This window comes from Triturus cristatus, chromosome 10 (genome assembly GCF_964204655.1).
Source record: "Triturus cristatus chromosome 10, aTriCri1.1, whole genome shotgun sequence".
Taxonomy (NCBI): Eukaryota; Metazoa; Chordata; class Amphibia; order Caudata; family Salamandridae; genus Triturus; species Triturus cristatus.
Genome location: NC_140593.1, coordinates 78,774,865 through 78,797,791, shown reverse-complemented (window position 1 = coordinate 78,797,791; position 22,927 = coordinate 78,774,865). Strand labels below are relative to the sequence as shown.

General features: G+C 46.2%; 1 protein-coding gene across 1 annotated transcript in view; it reads right to left on the bottom strand.

Moving 5' to 3' along the window:
• Nucleotides 1-368: 368 nt before the first annotated feature.
• The window catches only part of RAB5A (RAB5A, member RAS oncogene family), a 105,371-nt gene continuing 82,812 nt past the window's right edge, over nucleotides 369-22,927 (bottom strand). The window contains exon 6 of the mRNA XM_085630458.1: nucleotides 369-2,536. Coding sequence (XP_085486584.1) covers nucleotides 2,421-2,536 — 116 coding nt within the window. The 3' untranslated portion in view covers nucleotides 369-2,420. The remainder of the gene's footprint in view (nucleotides 2,537-22,927) is intronic.

Genomic DNA, 22,927 nt, shown 5'->3' with positions numbered 1-22,927 from the left:
AGTTTCCGGATTAAATCGGACGCCTGGGGTTATTCATATGGTGAGGAATCTGCAGTTCGAATTCCCCATCAGGAATTCTCCTTGTCTTCTTTTCAGACTCTTGAGTACTGTTTAGTGATAAACTGTAAACCTGTATAGAAAATGATGCACCCCAGGAAGGTCACCTAACTTGCACTACAAAAATCTATGGTGTGGAGTTATTTATTAAATTCTATATCCATTGTTTAGAAAATACGTTCCTGATGGGCAAACAGAAATTCATAAAGACAGTGTACATACTGATGTATTCCATCCTCCAGGTGTCACAAGTTTTACCATTTTTGCTAACGTGCAACTCCAGTCACAAAAAAAGACTCAACAGGGTCCCGTTTTGATTTTATACCACTTTATTCAAACCTGAGCACCTCAATATAAAACTAAACACTGCTGAGCTGTTATTTCCTTGTCAAGCCCCGATTACTGCAAATGTACAATCTGCACAGCTATGTTTCTGCTAGCAGTTCGGTATTTAAATAGACTTAAATCATCTCTTTTCCAACACACTTGGCAAATTTCATATAATGAAAATAAAAAGAATTAGTGCAATTATCTGGACAGACCAAAATACAGACTTTAAGAGGAAAAGAATGCAGAGTTCATTATTCACAGAGCAGTGTGTTAATGAGAAATCATGATGTTACAGTTATAAACCTGGAGAAAGACCCCCAGGTGGGGCTGGAAATGAAAATAACGTTAGGTTTTTCCTGTTTGTGTTTTTAGTAACTGTACACATTTAGGCAAATCTCTTACTAATCATAATACAGAACATGTTAAACATAAATGTAGACTTCTAAATAGTACCCTATATACAATATTGTTTTAAATTCCAAATGCAAGATAATTGATTTGAGTATACATAATTGTTAGTGCAGGGGATAGCGCCCTAAAGAGGAACTTGGCTGCTCCCCCATAAAAGCACAAACTGCTTTGCAGTGCCACGTATGGGGTACTGGCTACCTGTACACCTTGCAAGGCATGACTGAGTAATCATTCTTTGAATATCAAAGGCAGGTGCTTGAAGAAGAAAGAAAAAAAAAAAAAGAATCGGTACCCCCTCCCCTCATATTTCTAAAGGTTTGTTAGATGCAGCACATAAGTGCATACATGTTGCAATGTTACAGCGTTTTACGCTTGCATTTGAAGGAGAAATAAGAAATTTAATTTGTTATTCTTTTATTTAGGCTTTTCTTAGCGTTGATAATTAAATTGAAATATCAGGGTGGTGAATACTTTGATCTGGGAAGGTTGTGCTTGCCCCAGCCTGGTTGCAGTAGGCCAGGACATATCAACATTGGTTACAAACATTCAATTGTTCTTAAATTATGGGGATATGATTTAGAACAAAAAATGGTCTAACCTTTTAAGCACCAAGCAGGAGAATAAGGTAGGTTTTTAAAAGATATTAAGGTAACATCGCTCTTTGAAAAGTGTACTTTGGAGCACCTACCATGGCGGGAGAGCACTTCTCCGCTGATCAAGATAAATGTTGATAAGCACATGGCTGCTCAAAACTAGCTTATGATGAGAACTTTTCTGTCCAAGGGTGGAGGAATCAATGGGTCTCACCTAAAAAAGAACTACATAAGAAAGCCTGAGCAATGGCCATGACTGAAAACAAAACACAAAAAAGTGCTGTCCTGCTACTGGACCTCGGAGTGCGAAGAAAAGACTGCTGAACATATCAATTTATTTGCTTCTACTTCAGTGACAAGATTACAGTTGAGGATGAGGTCTGTTCGAAATCCCATTTAACCAGAATAGTTCTTACCAAGCATAGTAACTAAAGAATATATTTTTCTGAAAAGCATACGGATTAAATGTTCTTTTGTTTTCCACAAATGCTTTGTGCACTTTCGTCGTTGAAAAATTATTAAAATGTGGAATGTACATTTCACCTACATTAAGATGAAGAAATTTCCAGGAAAACATTGTACGCCAACAAGGGATTTTGGAAAGAATTGTTAAAATAAGCACACTTGGAGGTAACTGGCTTGGGTTAATTCCTAACTCGTTACTACAGTGGTAATGAAAGCGCCAATGTGCAAAATAGACTCCCCAAAGGTCTACAAAATAACCGCTACATACCCCTAAATGTCAAGAGATAAGCGTTACAATTTTAAAATCTTCCGAACAAGACAATTCTTTCAAATGTCCATGTTGTGTAGACTGATGAGATACTTCAGCCAGGTTGTTATACATGCATGTTATTAAAAAAATGACGTTCATAACACCTAAAATAATTTGGTTATGCGAGTAACACCAGAAGTCTCTCAATAGTTTTGGAAGTTATAATGGGCCAGGTTAAACACTTCATTTCCAATGTTAAGAGCAATTCGGAAGCAGAAGAATTTTCACGCCACGGTTCGAAGCCATCCGCAGGTTTAGGTACTACAACACTGAGTCTTGGGAGTTTGTGTCGGTTCCGTCAGGTCTACTCCTCGACCTCGTGTGGCACTTGCTCCAGTAGTCTGTGGTTCGGTCTTAGGCAACTTTTTAGCTGAAACATAGGAATAAGTTCACATAAATTAAGTATCGTACTTGTTCGATCACGTGTGAAAGTAGGCTACAAGTCATGATAATGATGTCTTAAACCCCGTTAAAACAAACAAAGGCTGAAGGATGTATAAAGTCAGACGCTGACAAATGCTCTGAGGTCATGGAATACCACGATCACTATTTAGAGCCAATAATTCATTTTTGGATAATGGATTTTGTAGAATAAGACTAAACAGTCAACTTTCATTGCTTCCAATTCTTGTTTCTACCTTTTGTTCTCTGGTAAATCCAAAGGTATTATGCTTCCTGTTAGAAATGGGGCTCTCTAGTTGGCAAGGACTTGCACCTTTGTCCAAGTAGGGACCCTTCTTCCTAGTCAGGGTAAGGGAGTTACACTCCTAAAATAACCCCTGCTCTCCCCTTTGGTAGCTTGGCACGAGCAATCAGGCTTATCTTAGAGGCAGTGTGTAAAGCATTTGCACATAACCAAAATTAATACAGTGTAAGCACTACAAACGGACACCAAACCAGTTTAGAAAAATATCCAATATTTTTATATACTTAAGACAAGACCAAAGACGATAAAAATCCACAATACAGTACTTAAAAATCTTCAGTTATCAATATAACCTTGTAAAACAGTTCCTTGATGTCGATAGCTCCGTCCGGAGCTATCAGTCAGTCAATAAACTTTATTCGGTTTTGTTTGTAAAACCATAAATGTTACACAGATACTATACATAAAACAGTAAGTTATTGACAGGATATTAAAAGAAAACACAAACTCCGTTACCACACAATCTAAAAACATGTCTAAATAAGCAGACGTTACAAGTCCATACAGTGCCTAGATTTCATAGATGCTTTAAAAAACCCTACTATAAAAATGATACAATCATCCTTCAGCAGTTGAAGATACACGAGGGCTGGTCTTACTTGATTAAAATTCGTTTTTTTAAAACTAGGAACTAGAAAATGCCTCCTGGGGACTTCATACAGTTTACAGAAGAACACAAAGTGCAGCAAATCCTGAGGAGACTTTCCGTCGCAGCCACAGGAAGCTAGCACTTGGCCTCTGGTAGCCCCCTTGGGTCTAGCTAACAGAAGATGGAAGAGATTCATCCGAAACTTGGTTAAAATAAATTTTTCGTGTGTTGTCAAAGACCCCATAAGATATGGTTCCGACAGTGGCGTTGATTTAAGCAATAGGTATGAGCGGACACTAGGTTTACGTATCTCTTCTGCTTCCCGGTCTGCACGCCTTCGGCTCAGAAAAGCTATCTTATTTAATTCCACATCCTTTCTTACAATAAAATCTGGATTGGAGAATAAAACACCCCGCCCGATCCATTCAAACCCTCTTTTAATATATTTAAACCAGGGAATACGAAGCCCCCAGGTTCCTCGTGTACCGCTAGATTCGAAGTTCCTTGCGGGACACATAATAATTGTTTTAGAAACCCATTTTCCACTACCTGGAGGGGTTCTGTAACCGCGTATCCCCAGATCTCACTACCTTAAGTTGCTATGACCAAACTTTTTGCTTGATACACTTGTAGCATAGCTCCTGTCGGTTTCTTCCCCACTTTATAAGCAAAACAAAAAATTGGGGCTATCACGACGTCGTGAGCAAACAAATCCAAACAGTTCTGGCTGACCGCGGCGTCGCGGGCCAGCTACGGCGTGGGGAAGACCCGCAAACAGTACCTTTCAGAAATGCAGGGCGTCGATGACCACTCGTTGAGATTCTGAACACGGCGTTGGTTCCGGAGGTCGGTGCAGGAGTCGTCGGGGCCCTCTAAGTCACACGCGTTGCAGATCGAACTCCTCTTTGTTGAAGTCAGGAGCGTTGGCGTAGACCGGCGTCTGGTGCTGCGGTGCGAAGTGCAGCGGTGCGGTGCCCTCAGGTCACGGTGCGAGCAGTGGCTCTGTGGCGGCGTCAGATGGCGTCATCGGTGAGACCAGGGTTGCGGTGTGAGATGAAGGCGGTGCTCCTCGTGGTGCTGGCAGGTCACGGTGCAAGCAGCGGCGTCGTCGTTGCTGAAGCGCTGTCGTCGGCTGACGAACTGGAGTCGATGGCACCGACGTTGGTAGGCCAAAGCTGCGGTGCGGGATGAGGGTGGTGCGTCGAGTAACTTTACGAGCGGTGCCCTCGAACCATGGTGCAAGCAGCGGCGTAGAGTCCAGCATGGAGCGACATCGTCGGGGATACCAAGGTGTCGTCGTGAAGCAAGTTGGTGCGGAGAGCGGTGCCCACAGGTCATGGTGGTGGCGTCAGCAGGCGTCGTCGGTGAGACCAGGGTCGCAGTGCGGCGTTGCACTTCTGCGGTGCCTTCCGGACACGGAGTCGGCGTCAAGCTTGAAGTCTTTGCTATTCTGAGACTTCTTAAACAGGGGGCAAGCTCAACCTCAAGCCCTTGGAGAAACTCACAAAAGTGGATTGCAGAAAGTTCAGTCCAGTCCTTTCACTGCCCAAGACAGAAGCAGCCACTGCAGGCCAACACAGCAAAGCACACAGCAAAGTGGTAGTTCCTCCTCACAGCTTCTCCAGCTCTTCTTCTTGGCAGTTTTCTTGATCCAAAAGAGTACTGAAATCTTGGGGTCTGAGCCCCAATATTTATACTAGCAAATCCTTTGACCGCTGCAGGCAGAGGGTCCTGTACCTAGTTCAAACCAGTTCTGGGTGCATTCTGCCAGTGTGCACCTTCTTCCTTTGTCAGTGTGGGCCAGGGTCCTCAGACACACCACAGGAGGTGGAGCCAGCATTGTGGAAGGCAGGCGCAGCCCTATTCAGGCCCAGGTGCTACACCTCCCACCCATCTACATGCAGATAGGTCTATTCAGCCCGGTGCTGACTTACCCTGTCTCCTGGAGTCTCCCCCAGCCCCTGTCACTCACAAACCAGACAGACAATACACAACCTAACAGAGGCAGGCTGGATGGTTAGGCAAGAAAATACCTACTTTCTAAAAGTGGTATTTTTAAACACACAATGTTAAAACCAACTTCACTAAAATATGTATTTTATCATTCTGAGTTCAGGCAAACTAAACTCGAATTTCTACCATGTTCCCTGGGTCAGTTAGGATTATAGGATGTTATAAACAAACTGCCCATTCTGGCCTATGGGGCACAGGTAGCCCTGCAATAGTGAAAAACCAAGTAGGCTGTAATTCACTATCAGGACATGTCACACACACCAGGGCATGTCCTACATTTCACATACAATGCACCCTGCCCACAGGGGTACCTTGGGCCTACCTTAGGGGTGACTAACATGTAGGAAAAGGAAGGTTTGGGGACTGGCAGGTGTGTGCCAAGTCGACATGGCAGCCCCAGGCTGCGCACAGGCTCTGCAATGGCAGGCCAGCGTTACACTTTACGGGCTGGTTGAGTGGGTGGCACAATCCAGTGCTGCAGCCCACCAACAGCATTTGATTTATAGGCCCTGGCACTCGCAGTGCACTTTACTAGGGGCTGACACATAAATCAAATAGGCCAATCATGGAAACACCAATCCATAACACATTTTACAAGAGGAGCACTTGCACTTTACCACTGAACAGCAGTGAGGAAAGTGCGCAGAATCATTACACCAGCAAAAACTGAGTCAAAACCGGGAGGTCAGAAAGCAAAAACTCAGGGGAAACACGCCAAAAGATGCCAAGTCTAACACTTCCCTTATTTCTGCTAGCTAATCCAGGCTAATTAGGCAAATACCTCTGGACTACTGCCCTCCTTTGATTCATCACCACTGCTTCCTGTCACAGAACATGCTTACTACTCTGTCCCACACTGGTTCATCCCTAATTGAGGACTGCCCGTGCCTGCAGCTTTGTTGGCTTGGCTCAGTCACTTGCGTGATCCTACATGCAGTTGCCCCACAAAGCATTAGTCGCTCTTGTCTGAACCTCTCATGAGCTCAGTCCCACATACCCTTGACTGAAGAAAAGCTAGCCAGGGTCTCAGGCATAAATCAGTCATCTTGTAGGAATGGTTTAATTATAGTTTGGCTTCTGACACTTAAAGTTGCTATTAAAGTTAACCTATCTCAATTAAAAAGCAAAGCTCAGAAAAACCTCCTGAGCGAGTTAAATATGAAAGAATTACAAAGAAATATACAATTACAATTCAACTTTCATAACTGAACCATCGTGGCAGGAAAGATGGCAAACCGGACAGGAGGAATAATTGACTGGCACATACGAAATGCAGGCATCACCTTGGGTAAGAAGGATGGGTAGGTACGAAGAAACCAACTTATCCGGGTAGGACACTGAAGGGTAGATGAACAGAAAGGACCTGAACCTTACGAGCAGAAGTAACCGCCACCCAATAGAAATGTTTTTAGAGTAAAAAGTCAAACAGGGCCACTGTACATTGACTTGAATAGGGGTATCATCAAGAAAGTCAAAATTAGGGTCAAATCTTTCGGCTGCACAATAAATGGGTGTGGAGGAAACAAGTACATCAAACCTTTCGGAAAAAGCAGCACTTGTGGCAATTTTAACAGGGAAGGTTGTTAAGGGAGACACAAATGCAGACAAAGCTGGCAGGAATAGCCACTGCCAGACACTAGTGTTCAAGTGAAAATGCAAACCTCTAGAGATCAGACAGGTGTGAAATAAAGGATTCATGCCTTCAGGCTCACACCATGGAAAAAAACTTGTTCTAGTGGCCACAGTGTAGATATATTTAATGGCAGGATTCCTAGACATGAAGATGTCTGCAACCTCATCAGGAAGACAAGAGTTCTAGCTGGCATCGTTCAATCTCCATGTGTGCAACTACATCACCTGGGATTGGGTGGAGCACCTATCTTGTTGCGAGATCAGGTCTGCTCTGAGCAGGCTACAATGAGGTGGCAGAATGATAAGTGCCAGCAGACTGATGTACCAGATCCTCTTTGCCAAGTCAGAAGCGATCAGAATCAACTGCACCTAATCCTTCAGCAGTTTTAGCAGTTTCAGCATTACTTTAGTCAGAAGTGGAAACTGCAAAAAAGTACAGCAGGACCAGACCAGCTTAACGTGAAGGCATTCCTGGGAAGCATCCAGCAGAAAGGTTATGGCACAAAATTCAGTACACTTTCTGTCCTGGGCTTTAGCTAAGAGATCCATGAAGGGGGAAACCCCTAGCCTTTGATGCAGCTCCCACTCATGGTCCTCCCCCCAAAAAAACACTGAATTAGAGCATCCACTCTCACACTGAAGCAGTGAGTGACGTGGGCCATTACAGGGATGACTGCATGTTGCTGTGGCCGTGTCTAAAGGTGAATCACCCCCCACATTGGGTGCTTAAACCCCATGCTACCCTGCAGGTTTATATAAACCACAGAAGAGGTGTTGTGTCGACAGAATGTGGATATTGTTGCTCGATATGGAAGGGAAAAAGGCCTTCAGGAAAAGACAGACCACAAGCAGCTCAAACACATTTATGTGCAGGTGCTGCTCAGACAGATCAGAGACCTGCACAAGTGAGGTCGCCCAGACAGGCAAAGAAACCCAGCAAGGAGGCATCCGTGACCACAGAAGACCTTGCCTGTTGAAGGCTGAATGGTGTTTCAGACGTTTGGAGGGGTCCATCCACCAGTGCAGATTCTGATGCGGAAACTGAAGCTCCACACCTGAGCCGAGAGACTTTCTTGGTGTTGAAGTCCGTGCCTCCCTGGACACTCCTGGGGGACTACCATCTGTCACCTAGTATTAGGCACCAAATGGAGGCACAATGCCATCAGGCTCATTAGGTGCGAAAAACTGCAGGATTGGGATTTAAATCAGACCCATCAGAATCATTACCTGAATGTCCTTGGATGTTCTCTGAGAACTGAAGCTATTATAGGAGTGAGTTGAGCACTGCTGCAATAAGAGTCAGCCTATGTGTGAGAGTGAGGGAGACTTCTGGAAATTAATTGTGAGGCACAAATCATGGAGAAGTTATCAACTGCGAATATGTTCGTGGACCAGCAGCAGCAAGGATTATGTTACTTGCCCAGTAAGCATCTGTTCTTGGCATGTAGAGCTGTAGATTCACATGCTTTCTATACTCCTGCCATCTAGTGTTGGGTCCGGATGTTTGCAAGTTATTTTTCTTCGAAGAAGTCTTTCCAGTCACGAGGTAAGAGGACTCCTCCTTTCGGTGATAATGTGCATGGGCATTGACTCCATTAGTAAAAATGTTTTCCCGCAAGAGGGTGAGAAAGGAGTGAGTGTAGTACAGAGATGTCCATGCTGATGTAATGTAAATAATGAGAACTGCAACAACTACAGGTGTCCGGGGAGGTGGGAGAGCGCATGTGAATCTACAGCTCTGCATGCCATGAACAGATGCTTATTGGGAAGGAAACAATCTGTTTGAGGCATGTGTGCTGTAGAAACACATGCTTTGCATAGACTATATAGTGGTATTCCCCCAAAGCGTTGACTAACCACTAGATGTTGCAGTTGTTTGAAAAAGTGTCTTTAGCTCTGCTTGCCCTACATTGGCATGCTAACACATCCACACAATAGTATTTGGTAATTGTGTGTGGTGTAGACCAGGTTGCTGCTTTACAGAGGTCAGCTATAGGAATGTTACTTAAAAAGGTCATAGAAGGCCCTATTTTGCGAGTGGAATGCGCTCCAGGGGGTATGGATAAAGTTATTTTAGCATAGCAAGTTTGAATGCATTGAACAATCCATCTTAAAATGACAGATTGAGATAAAATTGCCTTTGGGTGGTGGAGCAAACGCAACCAACTGTTGCTGTGTTTTACGAAAATCTTTTGTCCTTTATATATAATACAATAACGCTCTTCTGACATCAAGTGTGTGAGGAGCTCGTTCTGCTACAGAATTAGGTTGAAGGAAGAACACAGATAACTCAACTAATTGGTTAAGGTGGAAAGCAGAAACTACTTTAGCGAGGGATTTTGGATCGGTGCGAAGAACTACCCTATCTTTATGAAGCTGAAAGAAGGGTTCTGCTAAGGTTAATGCCTGTAGCTCAACAACTCTCCTTAATGAAGTAATTGCAATGAGGAAAACAACCTTCCATGAATGGAACTTTAAAGGACAATTATGTAATAGTTCAAAGGGTGGACTCATAAGTCTTGTAAGTACAATGTTAAGATTCCACAATGGGGCTGGAGGGATTCTTGATGGTATTACTCTCTTTAAGCCCTCCATAAAGGCTTTAATGATAGGAACTTTGAATGAAGATAAATGCTGTCTGTTCTGCAAATACACAGCTACTGCTGCAAGGTGCAATTGAATAGATGTGTAAGCTAGTCCAGATTGCTGTAGGTGCAAAAGGTAGCAGATATTGTTTTGAACAGAAACATCTAGAGGAATAAATTTGTTGTTGTTACAGTAGACAACACATAGTTTCCACTTTGCTGCATAACAACCTCTGGTAGTAAGCTTTCTTGCTTCTTTTAGAATAGTCATATAGTTTGGTCGCAAATTTAAATATCCAAACTCTATAACTTCATGAGACAAAACGCTAAGTTTAGCTCCTTGGGTTTGGATGCTTGATTTCTCCATTGTTCTGAGTGAGAAGACTGGAGGTGAGATGTAGTTTTTGATGTGGAACTACTGATAGCTCTAACAGGGTGGTGTACCATGGTTGACGGGCCGATGTGGAAGCTACTTAAATTAGTGCGAGTGATGTTTGCCTGAGTTTGCAAACCAGATACGGAAGGAGTGGGGGGAGGAAAAGCGTAGGCAGATATCCCTGACCAATTCATCGATAGGGCATTGCCTTTGAAGAGGGTGTGGGAACCTGGAGGCGAAGTTTGGGCATTGTCTATTGTGGCAAACAGATCTATTTGCGGATATCCCCATTGTTGAATGTATGGTAGGAGAACTTGGGGATGAAGTTCCCACTCATGTATTTGCTGCCTCTTTTTGCTGAGGAGGTCGGCAATTTGATTGTTCACTCCTGGAAGGTGTTCTGCTCGAAGATTATAATCCTGTGATGGATTGTCCAGTTCCAAATGGTCTGGGAGAGGCGCGACAGTTGGAGAGTGTGTGTGCCCCCTTGCTTTTGTACATTGCTGTTATATTGTCTGAGCGGACTAGGACAACTTTGTCTTTGAGATGAGACTGAAAGCTTTCAGCGCTAGAAATACTGCTAGAAGCTCTAGATAGTATATGTGGAGACGCTTGTGCCTGTTGCTCCAGAGACCCTGGATTGTTTAATGGAGATGTGCACCCCAACCTGTGAGAGATGCCTCTGCTGTTAGTACAATTTGTGGAACAGAGTCGAAGGACCGCCCTTTTGATAAATTTTGTGGGTTCCACCACTGCAGAGAGTGACGGGTGCGGCGGTTTACCAACACTAGATCTCTTAATTGACCCCGTGATTGATTCCACCGACGTGCTAAACATTCTTGTAGAGGGCGCATGTGTACTCTTGTATGAGGCACTACTGCGATGCATGACGCCATCATTCCTAGTAGTGGCATGAAAGTCTTGGCTGGTACGGTTTGGTCGGCCTGGAATTGTAGCAATAGAGGTAGGATATTGCGAATTCTGGCTGCATTGAGAGAGGCTAGAGCAGTGAGTATTGAGAGTGGATCCTAGATAAGAATGTATCTGTGAAGACTGTAGGTGAGTCTTTTGCATTTTGACCTTGAAACCCAATTGGTGGAGTGGGTGTAGCGTGGTTTGAGTGTGCTCTAGACACTTTTGAAATGTGCTTGCTTTGATGAGCCAGTCGTCTAAATGCGGGAAAACGTGAATTTGTGGTCTTCTGAGATGAGCGGTCACTACTGCTAGACACTTGGTAAACACCCTGGGAGCAGTAGTTACTACGAATGGGAGTACGTTTAACTGATAGTGTTTGCCTATCACCACAAATCTGAGATATTTGCGATGAGCTGGATGAACCGGAATGTGAAAATATGCATCTTTTAAGTCTAATGTGGACATAAAATTACTTTGTTGTAGAAGTGGAAAGCATATTCAAGCAACAGTAGCATTGGAAACTCCAGCATGCAAAACTGCTGACATTGCGTGTTCTCGGCGGTGGTGAACAAATCTAACCAAGGCTCTCCCACTCTTGAAAGAGACCTTTCACCACCTCTGGATGGAGACACCATACATGATCTGCTAGGCATAGACACCTGAGTTTGACTGCTGTAGCGTTGAAAGAGCCAGCCAGGTGTTGAACCACCAAGGAAATACCCTGGCATTCCAGCCATGACCAGAGAGACTTAGAGCCTCTTATCTAGCCGTGGCCGCTGCAGGCAAGAGCGGTGGGGCCTGGTGGCAGGGTATTTCAAGAGACAACCACGAGGGAAAATTATTCATTTAATATTCCCTCGTGGTCGTCACTCGAAATCTCCCCCCCATCCCGCCCTGTTTGCTGCAGTACTATCACATGGCAGTGGTGTTGTCTGAACGCCTTCCTTTGACCAAAGGAGTAAAAGTCTTCAATGTCAAGCGAATCGCCCGAAGCTCTAACAGGTTGAAGTGGAGCCCGGACTCTGCCGGAGATTAGAGTCCTCTGATCTCCACCTCTCCCAGACAGCCGCCCCAGACCAGAAGTGACACATCTGTAACAACAGTAAGTTTGGTTGGGAAAAAGAGACAGGCCTGCCAGTGACTCAGTCATAATTTGTCAACCACCACTGCAGATTTTTCGAAGTTCCCTCCGAGATCTGAAACACACTGGCGAGATTCCCCTGCTGCTGTGTCCACTGGGACTTAAGGTCCCACTAAAGGGCCTGCATATACCAACGGGCATGGGTTATAAGCAGGATGCAGGAGGCCATGAGGCTCATTAACCTCAGGGCCACACTCACCAAAATTCAGTATAGTGGCTGAAATATCGGTATCATAGCCTGAATTTCCTGGGCTCATAGCTTGGGAGGATGTACCAAAACTACACTGTGACCAGAACAGCTCAGATGAAAGGGAGCATCTGAGAGGGAGCCACGTGTGACTTCTGCACTTTGATAGTGAATCCCTAGCGAATGCAGGAGGTTCACTGTAGTCTGGAGATGGGAGACGACTCCCTGTGGCAAGCCCACCTTCAACAGCCAATCGTTATGTCAAGGAAAGACTGGAACCCCCGACCTCCTCAGGTGGGCTACAACTGCAGCCAACACCTTGGTGAACATGCGAGGGGCACTGATAAGATCGAAGTGGTTCACGGAAAAGTGAAAGCACTCTTGTTCCACCATGAACCCCAGGTAAAGTCTGTGGGCAAGCAGGATGGGGATGTGGAAACATATGTCCTGCAAGTCCAACGCTACCATCAAGTCCCCTGGATCCATGGTAGAGAGAACTTGGGCAAGCGTGAACATTTTGAATTTCTCCTCTTTCAGACAGAGTATGAGAATGCACAGGTCGAGGATCAGACAAAGGCCTCCGTCCTCTCTGGGCAGCAGAAAGTAGCAGGAATAGCAACCATGACCTACTTCTGATGCAGTCACCCTCTCAATGACTCCCTTGGCCAAGAGAGCCAGCACTTCCTGACAGAAAGAGGAGAGATAGTCCTCCATCCGCCGGTCGTATGCGGGTGGTATAGGTGGAGGAGTGGTCACAAAGGGGATGGAGTAACCCCTCTGCACGGTCTGATGTTACTGACCTCTAGTGGTGCAGGTGATGGTGTATCCTGCCCTCCCACTGGATGCCCATAATGGTCAGAGGGCAAACTAAAGGTGTTTGGAGGCTGCGGCTGCCTGGGCGTGGTAGACTGGCCTGACCTCTTGCTAACTGACCCACGTGGTCTATGGGACACGCGTCCTTGGCCAGGGTGGCTGGGAGTATGAATGAGACTGGAAGCCTTCCTTGGCCACAAAAAGGATGGAAGGTGGGCTGGGGTTGACGAGGGGCCCTTGGGAAGCCCAAGGGTCTGGTAGTAGCTCTGCTGTCTAAGGCGATACAGTGCTAAGTCTTCCTTCTCTCCAAAAAGACGACAGCCATCAGAGGGCATGTCTATAAGTGAGGTTTTGACATCCCCTGAAAGCCAGTGGTTCTCAGCCAGGCGCAGTGCCAAAGGGCCACCGACAATGAAATCGCTCTGCCCAGCAAGTTGATCTTGTCCAGTACACATCGAATGGGGAACTGTGCTGAGTTTCTCCTGCCTGCATTAGCTTGGGAGAGTGTGGCTTGGGCCTCCTACGAGACCATGAGAATCACTTGCACAACCAAATCCCAGATCGTATGGGAATATCGGCCCAAAAGGCATGAGGTGTTCACCAACTGCAGTGCAAGACTGTCGAAAAAGAACATACTCTTGCCAAAAGTATCCAGGCTCCTTGATTCCTATCTGGTGTAGCAGCAGGGAACGATCCAGGTTTGACCGTAGAGGTGAAGGCATGAACCGCCAAGCTCTCTGGAGTGAGGTTCTGGGTAAGTAAACCGGGGTCCCCAGGAGCAAGGCGATGGTGGCGGGCAATTGTCCTACGCACAAGTGCCCCTGTGCAGGGCTTGGTCCAGTCCCACAGTAGGACGTCGGTAACAGCTTTTTTAAAAACGGAGTTAGGGCTCGGAAGGGGAGATTCCCAACTGAAGCACCTCTGTCAACAGGTTCATCTTGACTGCCACTAAGGGTGGCTGAAGGTCCAAGACATCAGTCTCCCTACGCACCACCATAGTGAATGAAGCTCTCATCTGTAGCCACGGTAGCAAGAGAAACCAAACCAGTGTTCACTGATGTGTCTAACCCATGGTCTCCGTCAGTTCCTCATACCAGTTGTCCTCAGTATCATCTAGGGGATACTGGTATCCATTAGGGTCCTAAAACCCCTACCATTCATCTATCTCTCCAGGTTTGCCAAAGAAAAAAGGCACTGGCTCCGATCCAGAGCGAATGGTCCATCTCAGAGCTAGATCCGGCAAAGTTTGACGCCAGTTCGCATCAGATTTGAAGTCAGGAATAACAATGGAAATGGTGCTGCTGTGGGGAGTCTGCACTGCAGCGGGCACCGAAGAAGCTCTCGGTATCGCAGGCTACTCCGCTCTGGATCCAATACAAGATCCATTTAGCTAGACTGGTAATGAGGGTGAACCCTACCAGTGGGGATCCAATCCCGAGCCAGTGGGACCGAAAGGTGCTTCAGATGGGACAGGCCAAACAAATAGGAGGTGCTTGGCCTCTTAAAATTATTTCACAGATTTATGTGGACTGAGGTTTTGATCAGATAGCAGCGTTGTGTCCTCAAATTTCCAACTCTCCCAGATGAGCTCCCCAACCGATAAAGAATGCATCTGACATCTCTGAGTGGGTAGGGGAGTGGAGTCTGCTGCTGATCAAGTTGAGGTCAAGCAACCAACGCTGTTCTCTAAAACCTGAATGACATCCAACAGGTTTCGTTGGTACTTGGCCCAATGTGATTTCAGATCCCACTGAAGAGCCCGCATACATCACCTGGCAATGTGGCAAAGCAGGATGCATGAAGCCAGCAGAACAAGAATCCTCAAAGCTGCTCTTAGCATATGCCAAATGTCCTGGACTCATTTTGAGGGAGGAATGGCTAGGAACTGCACAGTATCCAGAAGAGTTCTTCCAAAATGATGCCTCTGTGACTTTGGCTTGTTGAGCAAGAACCCCTCTACTGAAGGTGGTCTACGGCTGACTTCGGCAAGCTCGCTTTCAACAGCCAGTCGTTGAGGTAGGGGAAAACTGTTATCCCCAACCTCTGAAGACGGCCGTGACCACCGCCATCACTTTCATGAACACCCAAGGGGCACTGGTAATGGCGAAGGGGAGCATCTCAAGCCAAAAATGCTTGGTCTCTGCTGACCTGCATGATGTTTGCTTCATTTCCAGCCACAAAATGGCTGGGCTGGCTGTTGCGGGGGAGTGGGGGGGGGGTTGGGAAGGGCCTGATGTGAATTGGCCAACTCTGGAAGGAGCGTAACTGATGGAGAAATGGGCTAGCAAGGGAGGAAAGGCCCAAGGAATGTTCTGTGTATCACCTTTCCTTAAAGCTTCAGCCTTCGCACTAAAAAGGCAGGACCCATCTAAAGGCATATCCATAAAGGAGGCCTGCACTAGTGCTACTAATTACCCTAAGCAATAAATAGAGGTATCAATGTGAGTCCAAATTACTTAGTGGGGTGCATTCGGACCATCCAGATTGATTTGAGCCAATGAGGGCCAAAACTCTTCCAGGACCGCCAGCAAGAGCTTGCGGACCATGTCCCAGGAGGCATGTGTACAATAACCTAAAGGCAGACAGCACTGACCAACCTCAATGCTAAGCTAGCCAAACAGTGAATTTGTTTCCCAAAAGAAAGCCTCCATCCTGTTTAACTGCCTGTCTAGAGGAGTTGTGGGGAACACATTAGGAATTACTTTGCTGGTAGAAGCCTAGACCACCAAGTTTGAGTTTTCAGGCACTGGTCTGAAGAGTCTGGCCTCTTTTTTTTTTTTGTTTTATTTAGCGCGAACTAGACCGGGTATCAGAGCGCTTTACATGAGCACCAGTTTCATTACAGATGGACACATTCATTTTTGTCAGTCACGCGGAGATTATGTGATTTGCTCAGAATCACAGATGTTGAGCGTCGTTGCAGAGACTCGAACCGGGTTCCCCAGCTTAGAGGTTGACCGCTCTAGCCGTAAGGCTACATCCTCTCCCAAATCTCTTGCGTATTCACTGGCAGTAAGAGCAAAGCTTAGCCCAAGTGCCCATAAGGGTGACAGTTAGGACTTCATTAAATGGAAGCAAGGGCTCATTTGAGGCTAGCTCAGGGTGCAAAAGATCAGTAAGGACATTTGTATGACTTCAATAGAATGCAGCTGCAGGTCTAGGGCCTCAGCTGCACATCTAATCACTATGTCCAGTGAGACACACTGCTCTGTTGGGGGTCTAAAGGGCAAAATAAACACGGTAACAAGGGTAAGTATCAAGCCCACTGGCTGCCTGCAAATCCAGGTGTATACTGTTGTCATAGTAATGTTAGGGTAAATTGCCTCCATTGTCATGTGGTGGCACACATTGGTCATGATCAAAGTCAAAGATTTGATGGAGCCTCTGAAGAAGCCTCTGTGGTACAGGAAGTATTTTGTCAGAGTAGGAACATACAGAAAGCGGGTGCGTTGGAGTGAAGTCCTAGCACAACCTCAGCTAGGATCGAGATAGATTCGGTTTGGGTTCAGACAGTTTGGAACTAGGCACTGGAATCAGAGCAGAACCCAAGGTGGGTTTCAAATGGCTCAGACAGCGCTGAGGGTGAACCCGCCAGTAGTAACCCCAGTGGAGGCCCCTGCTGATCTGTGGGACCTGAAAAGAGTGCGAGAGGGAGCCTCAAAAGTGTCAAAAATATATAGCATGGCCCCCTTAAAGACCTCGATCTGCTGAGGGGTCGCCGATGGCCAGGGAAATTTGTGGCGCTGTAGGCCAATTTGTTAAATCTGCTACTCAATCAACAGAGTTCGACTGGTATCTTGGCGCTCTCCCAACTGGGTAGCGTTCCTCTTTCACTTTGCATGCTTCTTCTTAGAACATTGACAAGAAACTAGACCTGTGGCGGAATCCGCCTTAAGAGCAGGAACTGGTCGACGTCCTCGACTTATTTATTTATTTATTTAAGAAGCTTATAAAGCGCGCAGCTACCCCCGTCGGGGGTGTCCCGGCGCTGAGAGAGCAAGAATATCACCAGAGGAGGCATCCCGGGTCCTACCCTCCAGCCCAGTGTAGCAGAAGCTCTCCTACTCAGGGTTGGGTGAACAGCCAAGTTTTTAATTTGCGTCTGAAGATCTGCTCAGACTCGATAAACCTAAGGTCCAGAGGGAGGTCGTTCCAGAATTTAGCCACCGTCACACCGAACGTTCTGCCACCGCTCCGGGCTAGCCTGAATCTGGGAACAACCAGTAAACGTAGATTATTGGACCTTAGGTTTCTATCAGATTTCGATAGTTTGAGTCTTTGGCTCAAGTAGGATGGGCCAGTTCCGTGAATGGCTCGAAAGGCAAGGGTAAGGATTTTAAACTGAACTCTACGAGCGATAGGGAGCCAGTGTAAATCTTTCCGATAAGCTTCGACTGAGTTGCGGGCAGGGATGTTTCCAATAAGCCTGGCAGCCGCATTTTGAACGATTTGTAGTCGGTCAATGAGATAGAGGGGGGCTCCAGCATATAGGCTGTTGGCGTAGTCCAAATGTGCCGTAATGAGAGCATGGACAATGGTTTTACGGGAAGTCTGGGGAAGGTAAGGGAAGATCTTCCTAATCATGCGCAGTTTGCCAAAGCAAGCTGCGGTGACTTTGTTAACCTGGGCTTTGCAGGACAAGGTGTTATCGAAAAGGAAGCCGAGATTACGGGCTGACTCTACTGGATTGGGGGGGGGGGGGGTTCAGCACCGTAGGCCACCACAGGTTGGCTGGGGGGGCTGGTTTCTGACTAAAGAAAAGCACCTCGGTTTTGTCTGTATTAAGGGCCAGATGATTGGAAGCCATCCAGGTGCAGATGTTGCCAAGGCAGTTTCGAAAGTTGGAAAAATGCGAGTCAGAATGGTCTCTGAAAGAAAAAATAAGCTGGGTATCATCAGCATAAGAGACCACCCTGACTCCCCACGATTCGACTACCCTGGCAAGAGGGCCCAAATACGCGTTAAACAAAAGAGGGCTCAAGGCAGAGCCCTGAGGCACCCCGCAAAGAAGGGGTTTGTCTTCTGACTCAAAAGGACGGAGAAGTACCCTTTGAGATCTCCCTGTGAGAAATGATTTGATCCAGGCCAGGGCTGTGCCTCCGATCCCCAACTGCTGCAACCTAGTCACCAGAATATCATGAGACACGGTATCGAATGCGGCGGACAGGTCCAGGAGGACTAGCATGGCCTCCTCGCCTCTGTCCACCGATTCCCTAATCGTCTCCGATACCTCTAGCAAAGCAGTCTCAGTACTGTATCCCGTTCTACAACCGGACTGTGAATCATGCAGCAGTTGGTTAGTTTCTAGATAAAGGGCCAGTTGTTTCTGGACCACTTTCTCCAGAATTTTAGCAGGTTTAGGTAGAAGGGAGATAGGACGGTAATTGCTAAATTGGGAAGGATCTGCATCTGGTTTCTTTAGAATAGGGAGCAGCCTGGCTTGTTTCCAAACTGAAGGGAAATGGCCATGATTCAAAGAAGAGTTCCATATAGCGAGGAGAGGGTTGATTAAAACAGGGGCTAGATTGACCATCACTTTCGCCGGAACTGGGTCCAAAGGAGATCCTGTCTTCACCAGGTTTAAAAGTGACAGGGTTGAATCTGAGGTCAGCTCAGCAAAGGAATTAAAAGAGCAGAGCTGGGTGTCTGATGGACCCAGCTGGGGGCTGGAAGGTACGGGCTCAAAGGAAGCTGAAAGTTTGATGATTTTTTCCTGGAAAAAAATCAGATAATCCGTTGCAGAGACCCTGTGTGGGAGAAGATTGGGCTTTCAAGGCAGGCGGATTCACAAAATCCTTAACGATAGTGAAGAGGGTTTTTGAGGAATTCTCCGCCTGTTGGATAATTTTAGAAAAGTAAGCTCTCATTGTGGACCTCTTAAGTTTTTGAAATTTATTTAATGCCGTTTTAGAAGCTGATTTGCTGATAGGGTCGTAGGACTTGCGCCATTTTCGTTCCAACTGTTTGCATCTGCTCTTTTCCTCTCTCAGTGTGGAGGAGAACCAGGGGGCAGATGGGCGAGATCTGAAGGAAGTCATAGGGACCAGGGGGGAGATACTGTCTAATGCAGAAGAGAGGGCAGAGTTAAATCTCGCTGTTTCCTTGTCCAGGTCTTCCAATGGATTAAAATGATAGTCCAAACAGGTCTTAATGGCCTCACTGGTAACTTTGGACCATTTGCGTCCTATTTCTCTATTCATGGAGTAGGGGGGGGGGGGCAGGGAGGGGAAGTTGAATTCAAAAGGGAGGAGTAAGTGGTCGGGGTACGGAGGGGAGAGAGGAGATGCCAGGGTGGTTCGAAAAAATAAGATCAAGTGTATGACCTGCTTTATGGGTCGGACCCTCTATAAGCTGAGACAGGGTCAAGCCCTGTAAAGTTTCGAGCAGCGATGAGGCTTGGGTGCAGGCAGGATTGTCAACGTGGAGATTGAAGTCTCCCAACACTGTAAAATACGAGTGTTTAAGGGAAAAATCTGCAATTGAGTGTAGCAGGGTGCTGAGGGATGCGGCAGAAGCGGAGGGAGGGTTATAAACCAGGATGCCAGCAAAGATTATAGAGGCGGAGTCCATTATTGTGAAATACATAGCTTCAATGAGCCCCAGGTTGGGTATTTTATTTATGTTAATAATAAAGTGGGACTTAGCAATAACAGCAAGGCCTCCTCCAGATTTGGAGTTGGCACGATTAACTCCCAACAGGCGATAGCCAGTGGGAATGGCCAAATATATGTCTGGTTTAGAGGAATCTTTAAGCCACGTTTCTGTAAGGAAAAGTACGTCCCATTTATGAGTATCCAGCAAGAGCCATATGTCTGCTGAGTGCGCGGGCAGGGAGCGGCAGTTTACTAGAGCTGCCTTTAGACTGGGCGAAAGCAACGGTTTAGCAGGTAACCGAGCTTGAGGAATCCGTTTCCGCATCAAGGGAATAGAGTAGTTACATTGAGCGCAGTTAAAGGAGGATTTTTCCAAATCCAACGTGCAACAGCAGACCGTGGGAGAGCAAGTGCCTAGTCTAAAAGTAAGAAGTTGGTTCCTGGTCCAGGTGATGGTTTGAGAGCGAGGGGCAGGGGGACTGGCACTGGGCGCGGGCCGGGCGCAGACGGGCTTGCCTTAGGCGCGCCTTTGGCGCGCAAACGGCGCTCCCGCTGCGCTCGTCCGCTGCGCTTCCGGCAAATGCACATTTTATTGAGGAAGGTAGGGGGCGTGGCCTCGAGGAGGCGTGGCCAGGGTGCACGCCTGCGATGGCTGCAGCTCGGGTTGGTTTGCCTTCGGATTTAGCAATAGCGTTAAAATCGGCTGTGCTTCTCAGTGGAGATCGGGCATCTGCCCCAAAAGTGCTTCAGGAGGTGAGCAATTTTAAAAACACAGATAAACAAATGACACAACAATTTTAAAAGGTGCAGCGTGATCTCCCGGCTTCCGCCTCAGGAGAGAAGCAGAAGCGGTACTTGTGTAAAGTCCGCAACTTCTTTCGGCATACAGCTCTGCTTCACAGTCCTGCATCACCTTCGGGTACATAAAGGCACATTTTTCACATGTCTGGGAGTCGTGCCCAGAGCCCAAACACCAAAGGGAGAGGCGTGTAGGTCCGTCACTGACAGCCATTCCCGACAGTCACAGCACGGTTTGAACCTTCTAGTCTTTGGTTGGGACATCATTCCCTTGCACACTGGACAATGAGAATGTGAAAGGATTGTCAACCAACAAAAAAGGAAGCAAGCTCTGGATAACCTTTCAAAGGCGCAAAAAGAAAGAACTGATGTTGGCTTGCAAGGGTGGCACCTATAAAGGCACTGCTCAGTCACTACCAGAGCAGAAGAAATTAAGTTACTTACCTGTAACTACTGTTATCAAGTATTGGTATCTTTCATATATTCACATGCTTGAATCATTCCCTGTCGTCAAAGTGGGAGCCCCACAGTACCGCAGTAAGCCTTGTACCATAGGCCATAATGGCAATGGAAGTCAACCTAATAGCCTCTCCAAGTCCCTTCTTTTTTTTTTTTAAAGAATCAAAATTGACACATAACCAATCAGGCGACAGCACCCTCTAGAAAACAACAGACAGAGGCTGAAACTGTCAGATTTCCAAGCACAAGTGGGAAAAAAACATCTCAAGCTATGAGGCGAGCCTCTCCGGTTAGGAGGGTGGGTCGCACATGAATCTATGAAAGATACCAATACTGGATAAGGAAAATGCTACTTACCAGTATGCAACTGTTCTTGGCATGTGGAGCTGTAGATTCGTATACTTTTGCATAGATCGCCATCTGGTGTTGGGCTCGGATGTTTGCACTTTGTTATTGTAGAAGTTTTTGTAGTCACGAGATAAGTGACTCCTCCTTTGGTTAGTTGTGCGTATGGGCATCAACTCCATCTCCAGATTGTTTTCTCCATAAAGGGTGATGATGGAGTTAGTAAGAAATAGAAAAAGATGTTCATGTGTAATGTATCCAAGTAAGATAGTACTGCAACACATTTAGGTATCCAGGGAGGTGGGTGGGCGTATATGAATCTACAGCTCCACATGCCAAGAACAGATGCATACTGGTAAGTAGCATTTTCCGTTCGAGGCATATGAGTTGTAGATCGTATACTTTTGCATAGACTATATAGCAATCCTGTTTTAGCGGTTGCTACCTGTATGTGCTGCAGTAGTTTGAAAAACTGTTCTTAGTACAGCCTGGCCCACACTAGCTTGTTGTTTTGCCTGCACATCTACACAGTTGTGTTTTGTGAAAGGGTGCGGTGTAGACCATGTTGCGGCTTTGCAAATGTCATCCATGGGGATGTTTCCTAAGAATGCCATGGATGCCCCTAGGTTGCGTGTGGAATGCGCTCTAGGGGGAACGGATAATGTACGCTTTGCTCTAGCATATTTGGATGCATTTAACGATCCCCTGGCAATTCCAGCTTTTGATATAGGATTGCCCTTAAGTGGTGGTGAGAAAGCTACAAAAAGTTGTTTAGTTCTCCTGAAAGTTTTTGTCCTTTCAAAGTAGTAAAAAATAGCTCTTTTTTTACATCAAGCGTATGAAGAGCTTGTTCTGCTACTGAGTCTGGTTGAGGATAAAAGACTGGGAGCTCAACAGACTGGTTAAGGTGAAAACCTAAAACTACTTAAGGTAAGAATTTAGGGTTTGTCCTAAGAACAACTTTGTTGTGATGTATTTGCAAAAATGGTTCTTGTATGGTTAATGCCTGGAGTTCACCCACTCTTCTAAGAGATGTGATCGCCACAAGGAAAGCTACTTTCCATGTGAGGAACTGTAACTCACATTTATGTAAATGTTCAAATGGGAGACCCATGAGCCTAGTAAGGACAATGTTTAGATGCCATACTGGAGAGGGTGGAACTCTGGGAGGAATTATCTTTTTAAGGCCTTCCGCAAATGCTTTGATGGCAGGTACCCTAAACAATGACAAGTGTTGTCTGTTTTGTAGGTAAGCTGCTATGGCAGCAAGAGGTAATCGTATGGATGTACATGCCAGATTCCATCTTTGTAGATGCATGAGATGACAAATAATGTTTTGAATTGAAGCATTTAGTGGACTTATTGTGTGGTTATGGCAGTAAATCATGAATCTTTTCCATTTAGCTGCATAGCAGGCTCTAGTGGTAGGACGTCTAGCCTCTTTAATGACGTTCATGCAGTCTGGTAGGAGTTTGAGGTAACCAAACTAAGACTTCAGGAGCCAGATCGCTAGGTTCAATTGAGCTGGATCTGGATGTCTTATCTCTCCATGGTTCTGTGTGAGAAGTTTTGAGGAAAGGTGGAACTTTTGGTGTGGAACTACTGAGAG